This window comes from Protopterus annectens, chromosome 13.part0 (assembly GCF_019279795.1).
Source record: "Protopterus annectens isolate FY-2018-M chromosome 13.part0, PAN1.0, whole genome shotgun sequence".
In the NCBI taxonomy this organism is placed as follows: Eukaryota; Metazoa; Chordata; order Ceratodontiformes; family Protopteridae; genus Protopterus; species Protopterus annectens.
The window spans coordinates 331,180,272-331,190,974 of record NC_056747.1 but is presented as its reverse complement, the minus strand read 5'-3'; the positions used below and the strand labels follow the sequence as shown (position 1 = coordinate 331,190,974).

Sequence of the window (10,703 nt, the reverse complement as noted above, 5' to 3'; positions counted from 1 at the left end):
AAAAGCTGTAACACTCAACAGAAACCAAAGGAAGTTGCCAGAGTAGTTGCTGGTGAAGCACTATGTACACAGGTACCAGTGGTGGCTGAAATTTGACTCAACATTACAGATTTAGAGAATGAAAGTGGAATGAATAAGCCAAAGCCTGGTCTATGCCAGCATGGTAGTATAGCAATGCAGGGCTATGCAAGAAGAAACCTGGCTTGAGAAGTGCATGAATAAAAACATATTTCAGTTTTCAGTTATTTCTTGAGAAAATTCCAGCACTTCAGGTGAATACATTAATACTGACTTAAAAGAACTGCCTTCAGAGTCCAAGCTCAGTTATTTTAGCCTGCAAGAGTTGGCCCTTTAAGTGAGTGTTGTGTGCTTATCTACATATAATTTTTTTTTTTTTTTTTTTTTAAACAGAAAGCAAGTAAAACTTGCTATCTAAAGAAATAATGCAAGGCATTTCAGTGATGTGGGGCACAGGATTTGTCACTTTCAAAATCTGGTCAGATTACGCACCAAGCACTAGTCTGGCAAGGACAGCAGTTGAATTCTGATGCCACAAAAAAGCCCAGAAACAGTTAAAAAAATCCATAAAACAGACATACTGAAAAGGGTATTAGGGGAGGGTACCAAATTTTCCTGTCTAGGACAGTCCTCATTTTGCAGCTAACAACCCCCCAAGCTATTAATTTTGACATACAACTTTTTTTTAAATCCTGTTAAAAATCTAATATCCAAGCAGTCAAAAAAAAACACAAAGCTGCAGTAAAACAAAAATAAACCTAGTGCACCAATTATTTTTAAATTACTTTTCATTTAATGTAAAGAGGCACATTAATGAATACAGGCATTCTGTAAATAACTGAAGCAAATTTGAATTAAAATTGTCTAAATTGTTCAAGACTTTAAATATATACTGTGAAAGTGATCAGCCTTAACTACTGAGTGCAAATGCAATGAGCATCATACACATCATTCAAAACATTTTTTAACCCTTACTTTTATCAACATTGACAAGTTTCACTTTAGAATTTGACAAAATACGGGTTGCGTAAAAGTATAAACAGTTACTTGATGCAACATACAGTACTAACAGTACAAAAAATAAAAACAAAACCATATGAAACATTCTTAGTAAAATGGACGCCACTTATTCTTTAGTGATCAGGTGCGAAGCTGATGGAAGAGGTCCTGAAAAACTGCAACAAAAAACAAAAAAGAAGTTATGAATCTCGGTTAAGTTCGTACACGCATGTTCACAGAAACTACATAGTTTAAAATGGATAGCTATAACATACAAAGATGAAATAGTGAAGTAACCCAACAAAGGCAGAATGAAGTTCAAGTTCACTTGTCTCAGCACCAAACTGTTCTGATACTGAGTCTACTCAGCTGAGCCTGACTCGAAGGTCAATGGAAATTAGAATTTCTAATTCCCATATTTAGTCCAGGCAGTGCATGAAGTTCTTCAACATGATCACAAGTTTTTACATAAAGTGTAAACTGATTTGCTTAGTACAAGACAAAGAATAAGTTCTACTTTAGACCTGTGAAGAGGGACTTGTCTAAGCGGAAAAAAATAAAAAAAACAAAAAAAAAACTAGCATGACCCTCCCAAAGGACACCTCTAGAAAAATCCATCAACTGTGCAGAAGACATTTTTGGCGAGTTCCCAAATCATGAGAGCTTGGGGGGGGGGGGGGGTTTCATACAAAAGGAGAAAAAAAGTGCATTGTACTTTATCAAAAAGGAGATCAGGTAAACGAGAACTTTCAGTTTTGTCCCGTAATGAAAAAATATTTGAAGCTTCTTCCAAGTGCAATCTTCATAAGTGCATCTTTACTGCAAAATGTTTCTTTTAAATTCTGAAGTGTAACCCGTTTTCCCAAGTCCAAAATACTTTTCCAACTCATTTCCTGTAGCTGAATGTCTGCTTAAGAGTTGGCTTTAGATAACGCATATGGTCCTACTGCGACATAGTGCAAGCCATACTGTGCAGGTTCCATGTTTATGCACTGGTCTGCAAACACCAATTTTTGAACTTGCTGAAAAGTACAACTGACCAAGTACTGTAAAGGAATTCTTTAATTTAAAATCAATCTGTTGCTGGACTACTACAGGACAATGCACACTTGTGCTTAAAAAGGCCTCTAAAATTGCCTGCCAGTAATGAAAATGAGCACAGGTTTGGAATCACTTCAGTCTCCTACTGTCTGTTCCTGGGAAAATAATTCCTTGAGTAAGCTGGTGATTCTACATAAAAGCAGGCAATAACTAGTTTCGGTGACTGGCCAGAACTATCAAGACTCCATTTAAATGGTCATCCTTCAGATTTCAAACTGTGGACCAAGTCTAGGGAGGTCAAAAATCTACTTGCATTGGGGCCATGCCAAACATTAATGCTTGAAACATAACAGCCATACATGTGAACTGCTGCTGGATCCAAGAATCCACAGTGCAGCTGGTCAAAAACAAAGACACAAACATTAAACCAATGTTTAACAGTGAACTTGCCCAAAATGCATTCAAGACTTCTGCTGCACTCAAAAAAATGAATACAAAGCGATCATAGCATGACTCGCAGAATACAGCAAGTAAAGTTACATTACTTTGGCAGGCCGAGCAGCTTAATCAATTGAAACAGCAATGTTCCTAGAAGTTTAAACAAAGCAGCTCAAACGGTTTTTCTGGTTAACACTCTAGCCAGTTATTTTAAAGGAAGATTTTTCAAACCAAGCAGGACATTTTAAGAGTAAAGACTTGCTGCTGCATATACCTGCGAAGCCAAATGGACAAGATTCAATCTATTCAAGGAATGTAATACTTATGTTTAAGACACCCCCCCCCCCCATTTACCATTAACAGGTATGGTTTACCCTGGTTTCCTCAAGTCTGCAGTAGACAAAGGAATTCAGCATTAGTTTACAGACTGCCAGATGGGCAAGCTACAAAGTCACTTAATGCTCAAGCAAGTTCTAAAACCAGAAGTGAGCTCCTCTGCTTCTAATAAAGTTGCCTATTGCAGTTTGAAGCCCAAACTTCATCCTGTCCTGTTTCAGTCACCCCAAATTCAGTGTGAAATGGATGTGATTATGATTGCATGAAACTTTGATCATGATTTGCTGTACATCCTTTGGAATCACAGGTGGATCGTAGTGCTAACAACCCTCAGGGTAAAGAACTTCTCAACAATTCCTTTAGCACTGAACTCTCACTACTATGGCTGAAAGTTGTTGCATTTTATCACATCTACTGCAGAATTACTTTTGTTTTGTAATGTTGACTTGAGATTCTGCAAGGAAAATCCATGACAAACAAGAAAAGCATAGCACACCAAACATACCAATTGCAGTCCCTCAAATGCAGGGTACAAAGGGCAATGGAGGCTTTCTAAAGCTGTTTCAGGCTTATGTGCCCAAAAGAAGGGCAAAACAATACATGCAAAGCGAGTACATGTTTTCTTTTGTTAAACACAGCTTATGACGAATATACCTGCCAAATATCAGGTAAAGAAACCTCTACAGTTAATTCACTGGGAAATGGCACACAACTGAGGGACTTCATTATTAATCCCTTAATCATGCCAAACTGAACTGTGGGACAGGTATGATTTTTAGTATTCACAGCAGCTGAACTCTAACCTTCCAACTTCTGCAATAAGGTAGCCATACCTTTTCCCTATGACAATCACCTCTCTTCTGTGAGGTACAAACACAAACGGCATGATCTTTACAGGATTAAGATAGTTTTTGTCCAACTATAAAAGCCTAGGAAAATCAAAGTAAAGTTCTCCCTGCAGGAAGCTGGAGATGAACACTATCAAAAAATGGTCTGTATTCTTCAGCACCAACTTGGAGACATTCCTTATTTTCTTGCACAGCATGCAGTGCCATGTACTAGCATACAAAGCAGCAATCGATGCAACAAGTCCTAAAGTGTATAGCCGAATGTCTCAAGGAACATTAAACTGTTTGATTATGGCCAAAAAAGGCACGTCTTGTGGGTGGACCCAGGAGAAAATTAAGACTTGCACATTTAGTGGAAGTTAAAAGAAGCAAATACAGAACTGCTGGATGTACCAATCTCACTGACAGCTCATTAACTTAAAATGCAGGCTATAATGCCAAGTCTAACAAGACTTGTCAAAGACCAAAACCTGTGCATTTTCACCTTTGAGCACAAGCACATCCTTTAAAGTGTGATCTGAAATCCATCCGCGAGCTACATACCTATTTTGTTAATTTCTGTCTGTAAATCTGAATCATTCTTTGACGGAAAACATCAAAGTTATCTTCTGGCTTTTCCTCTTCTGTGCCAAGCCCTTGCCCTTCTGTAACAGTACCACTGCAAAAATAAGTACAAAGTTAGACTTTGCTAAAACAATTTAAAGCATGGCATTACTTTATAGCAAAACTTGAACCTCGAAAAACTTGAGCACATCTACCATCTATTTTAAATGCTTACTTACCACAATTAACATGAAGTGTACCGCATAAAACTAGGCTTACAGATGGAGGTCAGCTGGCTGCATCACACTTCAAAAATCTCAGTACCAGACTTCCTGTTAAATCCGTCTTTTACTGCTCTGGCAATTTCTTGCAAAAGATCCTTTGTAAACTGCTGCAACCAAGAAACCTGCCCACAGATCCAGTTAGGGAAGGAACAAATCTGGCATCAAACCATTAGTCAGGCAAGACTGATGCAAATGTAACGGCTTTCAAAAGATGCGTCCAAATCCCCTAGCTATCCATATGAACCAGTTCGCTAACCTAATGAAAATGGGCAAATGTGAGAGACTGAAGGGGGGCAGGTTATTCAACTATGGGAACAAAACGAAGATGGTGTATAAAAAAAGGTAGCTTCAGCTCTGGCACATGACAGCCCAAAAGGCGCCCTTCCACTGGCACCGATCAATGAAAAACTAACAATGCAACGAACTCCTGTTGCAAGACCCTGTCAAAATGTGAAAGAGCTTGGTCCACAGAAACAGTTAAAATCAGCCGCAGCAGGCCACAACAGTGAAAGCTAGTGAAGATTAGTATTTATAACAATGTCCGGATGGCAAAGGTTTGAGAAGGCTTAAAATTCCAATATTGGTTTCACCCACGGTATGAATCTTGAATCACGCAATGCCACAGACCATACTTTGGTAAATGTTCCAAAATAAAGATGGACCACCATTTAATCATACAGTACATCAGTTGTGCAATCCATTATCACTATTCAGTCAAGGTTGCAGCATGGTTTTGCCCTGAAAGGGCCCCAAATAACTTTGCTTAAAATAACCATGATATAGTTTCTTTACGTGTAGAACATGAATCAGGACTGAAACTTTTCTATTTGTGACAGTTTAAACACGAGTGCCCAACTACATCAGATAAGAGCTTAATGGAGCTTTACGATAGAGGGAGAGTTAAGTTTCCCTTTCCTGTTCATGGATTAAAAAGGCTACTCACTCCTGGTAGTTTTGCCATCAGCTTTTATATATTTTGTGCTAATTCTGTCAGCATTCCATAAGAAATATAATGTTCAGAATTCTTCAGGATAACTCATTCCACTGCAACAAGTCCACACTAGGCTTACACCCCTTCATACAGCTTTGTACATGACTTTTCTAAAACAATCATAGTATGCGTTCAGTCTGGAAATCTACACTCCGATCCTTTATGGTCAGCCATCTTAGTGCCCAGAAACGTCCTTCACAGAGCTTAGAAGTAAATCAGTGAAATCCTGGGGTAATTACATCTTTTATCTTATTCCTGCAGCTATTTTAAGATCATTGTTAAAACACATGCATACAATGAAAATCACATTTCAGTCCATGTTGACATATACTTGACAGCACTTGGTCTTCCTTTTCATAGTATCCTTGCACTCAACTACAACTCTTTCACTTCTGGACATAAAATGCTACTTGGCAAGATAAGGATATTTATTTTTTTGAACAGCAACTTGCACATTACCCTTCCCCTGTCTCATCAAAAAAGTGGAGAAAATACCTCTACATACAGTGGGACTAAAGTTACTGTATCTTAATTCTACATCACAGAAATTCCTTGTTGAAAAAAAAAACCGCAAGACAACTACATTCACTTGAATAAAGTAGTTCTGCTGACGCTCATTCACAGCAATAATATTCAAACAGTCACTCACAGTACAATTCCCTATCTGTAGGAACCACCCCTCCGGTGATATTGTTTACCTTCTGGTTTGACAGATTCTGGAGGTACCTAGTATGTGGACCTAGCTTCATCTCTTAAATCGAGGAAAGCAGATGACAATGCTCAAGTAGAACAGCAACACCATTTTTTGGTTAATTCTGTCATAACAGACACCAGAAAGTGTGTCCTGCAAGCCACAGGTGGTGCAGTGGAGGGATGCGAAAGCAGCTAATTTCAGGAGCTGATGTAGCGAACTACTTAAACAGTCTACAGGAAGACAGGGTCCTTTTAAGTGGACTACAGAAAGATTAGTTGCGCAAGAACTTGCCATAAAGGAAAGTTGTGTAAAAATCTTACCATAACCAAAGGTGTCCTACTCTTCCATGTTGCAATATTCACAAGTAGGGTTTGCCTTTCTTCCCATCAGCTTGCCCGGCCAGATTGCCAAAGCTTTTTCCTAATGGTGCGGACATCCAACGTGTTGACAGGTACGTGGGCCATAAATGCTTCATCTGCGCGCACCAGCCCTCAGAACCAAGAAGCCTCAGACGGAGCAAGTCCTGATGGCACATCCTGTATAGGAGCAGAGGAGAGCAAGTGCAAGGAGAATAGGGGGGATGGAGAGAGGGAAGGAATATTGAAACATGGAAGAGAAGGACACCTATGGTTATGGTAAGATTTTACACAACTTTCCTATGTCCTACTCCAAATGTTGCAGTATTCACTAGTGGAGGAGTACAAAAGCTCACTGGTGGGCTGGGAGGTGGTCTAGTTAAGGATTCCAGGAACCTATGAAGGATAGCCCTGGCAATTCCTGCTCTGGTCCTGGATATGTGGCCCAGCTTATAGTGTCTGATGAAGGTGTACACAGAGGACCACATAGCAGTCTCCAGAATGGAGTTAGTATCCAGACCTTTAAAGAAAGCTCCAGAGGCGGCCATGGCTCTTGTGGAATGGGCTCTGACATTGCCCGTTAAGTCTCTTTCCATGGTGTAAGTAACAAAAGGAGATGGCCCTAGCAAACCAAGAAAAAATAGTTTCCCCAGAGCCCCAGGGTGGAAGGAAACAAACAGCTGGTCTGATTTGCATATAGGCTTGGTCTTATGCAAGTAGAAACGAAGTTGCCTGTGTACATCTAGGGAGTGAAGGACTCTCTCACAGTCTTCCTGAGGATTTGGAAATAAAGTAGTCAGGTGAATAGCCTGATTTAGGGAAAGGTCATTGACCACTTTGGGAGTGAAGGACAGATTAATCCTGAGGGTAATCTTGTCCATATGGAAAACTAGGAAGGGTGGAGTAGCCATGAGGGCTTGGTGCTCTGTGACCCTGCTGGCTGAAGTTAAAGCTACTAGTAATACTGTTTTCAACGTGCAAAATTTCAAGTCAGCCTTGCCAGCTGGTTCAAGGGGTAGCAGAGTGCATTTTTCTTGCACATAATTAAGATCCCAGAGGGGAGGAGTCTGTTTTCTAGGGGGTCTTAAGTATAAAACACATTTTAGGAATACCTTGGCTGGAAGTCTGGAAGCTAGTGGAAGCTCCATAGGCAGGAAGGAAAGCAGAAATGGCAGACAGGTGTGCCTTTAAAGGAGGAGTAAGACGAGCCTGTCTTTAGCAGTTCACACAGGTAAGAGAATTAGAGGCAGGTTGCTCCCCAGTGGCTCTGTTTTCTCTGACACCAGATAGTAAACCATCTCCATTCAGAGAGATGGTATTTCCTCATGTTTGGTTTCCTGGCCTCCTGCGGGGCTGAGAGCATGTCCTCATTGTACAGGTGTCTGAAGGGAATCAGAATCCTATCAGCCACAGGGAGAGGGTCAGAGATCTCCACTGTGGGTGAATCTGTGTTCCCTGGTACTGAGCGAGTAGATCCACTGAGGGGGGAGTAACTTGTGGTAACTGCCCATGGATAAATTAAGTAGGGGAAACCAGTGCTGCCTCTGCCAAAAGGGGACAACCAAGATTTTTGGTGAGTCCTGCTGAATTTTCAGTAGGACTCTGGATCAGAGGGAAGGGGGGAAAGGCATACAGGAATTACCCCTTCCAAGACATTACGAAGGCATCTGTTTGAAGAGCCTTCGGGTTGTGAGTTCTGGAGCAATAACTCTGGAGTTGCCTGTTTGAGGGGGAAGCGAAAGTACAGTTGTGTACACTTACCATAAATGTAGACGTTAATGTATTCACTGTTGAAGTCATCACACTTAGGTTATCTGCCTGCAGGTAGCCCTCAGTTAGCCCGAATACCAGAGCCTTGGGATTTCTGCGTCAGATGCTGTCGCCTCTTCCATGACGTCAGGTCGTCAGGGGTATAAAACATGCAGCAGACGCCATTACATCAGTTTTTCTTGCCCCAGATGTCAGAAGCCCCCAAAATAGGAAGCTATTAAATGGTGTGGAACACCTCCAGTAAAAAGTAAATACCCCTGCCATTAAAGATGGCCATAAAAAGGATAGGTAGAAAGGATAGAGAAAGCCAGGGGGTTGGAGGGAGGCAAATAAGGACTGCAACAGTGAATAGACTCGAACATCTACATTTATGGCAAGTGTACATAACTGTACTATGTTCTTTGTGTTTCAATGTTGCAGTCATCACACTTGGGTTGATTCCCAAAGGTGAGGAAGGGTGGAGGCAGTCAAGAAGTGTTGGGGCTGGCTAGCAGGCCTTGTAAGACTGCTATAGCAAATCCAGCTCTGGATTTAGAAAAAAACAGGTTAAGTGGTAATGCTTGGTGAAGGTGTGTACAGAACTCCAGGTTGCAGCTTCCAGGATGCCCCTGGTAGGGACTCCCCTAAGAAATGCTGTACAGGTTGAAGTAGCTCTAGTGGAATGAGTTCTGATCCCCTGAGGGGGTAGGTTTTCCATGGTGCTTGTAGCAGAAATGGATGCAGTGTGCTATCCATTTGGAAATGGTTTGCTTCAAAATGGCCTTGCCCTCTGCCCCTGTAGCAAAGCTGACTAGCAGATGGTCAGATATTCTAAAAGGCTTAGTCCTGTTAAGGTAGAACCTGAGCTATCTGTACACGTCCAAGGAGTGCAGGATCCTCTCCCCTTTATTCTGAGGATTAGGGAAAAAGGTTGGCAAATGGATGGACTGGTTTAAATCCACACTGGATATCACACCTTGGGCATACAGGACTGTTAGTCCTGAGGGAAACCCTGTCAGCATGGAAAATAATGAAGGGCTCCACCACCATTAGTGCCTGCAACTCAGACACTCTTCTTGCTGAAGTAATAGCTAGAAGTAAGGTTGTTTTCCAAGAGAGGAATTTTAACTCTGTTGAAGCAGCAGGTTAAAAAGGGGGAAGTGTGAGCTTCTGCAGTACAAAGTTAAGGTCCCAGGCCGGGGTGGGAGCTCTCCTAGGGGGGCTTAAGTTGTTAGATCCTCTCAGGAACTGTTTGATGACAGGGTGAGGAAAGAGGTGGCACAGTATTATAATCAGCTGACATGGCAGAGGCATGAATCGTAAGGGAAGAGAAAGATAGGCCTCTGTGGAGCAGCTCTGCTAAGGTAATCAAGGATTTGAGGTAAGGTGGGCACAGCTGTGTCCTTTCCTTGAGACAGACTCCAAGAATATCTTTTCCACTTTTCAGCATAGGATTTCCTAGTACTAGGCCTTCTGGCCTCAAGGATGATGTCCAGCACCTGTTTGCGGAGGGATGCTGGTGGTGTATTCAGGGGATAAGCCAGGCTGCGAGGTTTAGTGTTTGCAGCTGTGGATGCAAAATCTGTCCCTCCTGCTGAAACAGCAGGGAAGGTGTCGGATGTAGGGGCCAGGGTGGCACTGCTGTCTGCGTAGGAGTGGGTACCAGTGTTGGCGTGGCCACTCTGGTGCAATAAGGATTGCCCTTGGCTTGCCCGGTTTGATCTTTAGTAGTACTTTTGAGAGGAGGAAAGGCATAAATTGAGAGCTTTTCTCATGTAAAGGATAAGGCATCCACCTTCCAGGATTTGCTGTGTGGGTTTCCTGGTGCAAAATTTGCTCAATTGGTGGTTTTGGGGGGAGGCAAAAAGGTCCATCTCCACTGTTTCCCACCTCTGGGTTAGAAGTTTGAAAGAGTTGGGTTCCAGTTTCCACTCGTGAGGGTCCAGTAGATTTCTCCTCAAGTAGTCTGCCAGTGAATTTTGCTTGCCTGGGAGGAATTGAGCTTATAGGTGCACTTGGTTGCTCAAGGCTGTGTTGCACAGGGCCATCCCTAACCTACAGAGCGGGCAAGAATGAGTTACCCCCTGCTTATGTACCACAACTGGTGTTGTCCATCAGGAGCTGTCCTGGAAGGATAAGGTATTTTGAAGGCTGTCAGAGCATTCTGTACAGCTAGAATCTCTTTCTGATCGATGTGCAGTGGAACTGTTCTGGGCTCCATTTGCCTGCCATGTGAGCCCACCATGCATAGTCTGATGAGTCTGTTGTCAGGGTTTGGCCGGCGAGGTGTTGAGTGTAAGGAAGTCCCTTGTTGTGGTTGCATGCCTCTGCTCATCAAAGGAACTCTGCCCTTAGACAAGGTACGATAGGAATCACTGTCTCCAGGTCCTGAAAATGTTGACACCA

General features: G+C 42.1%; 1 protein-coding gene across 5 annotated transcripts in view; it reads right to left on the bottom strand.

The window, feature by feature from the left end:
* Window positions 1–788: 788 nt before the first annotated feature.
* Window positions 789–10,703, bottom strand: part of SUGP2 (SURP and G-patch domain containing 2) — a 946,851-nt gene continuing 936,936 nt past the window's right edge. For 4 of the 5 annotated variants that reach the window (XM_044053942.1, XM_044053940.1, XM_044053943.1 and 1 more), the window contains exons 7-8: window positions 4,224–4,338; window positions 789–1,193 (exon numbers count right to left, since the gene is read on the bottom strand). In XM_044053942.1, coding sequence (XP_043909877.1) covers window positions 4,224–4,338 — 115 coding nt within the window. In that variant the 3' untranslated portion in view covers window positions 789–1,193. The remainder of the gene's footprint in view (window positions 1,194–4,223; window positions 4,339–10,703) is intronic. The other variant, XM_044053944.1, reaches the window with a different exon arrangement.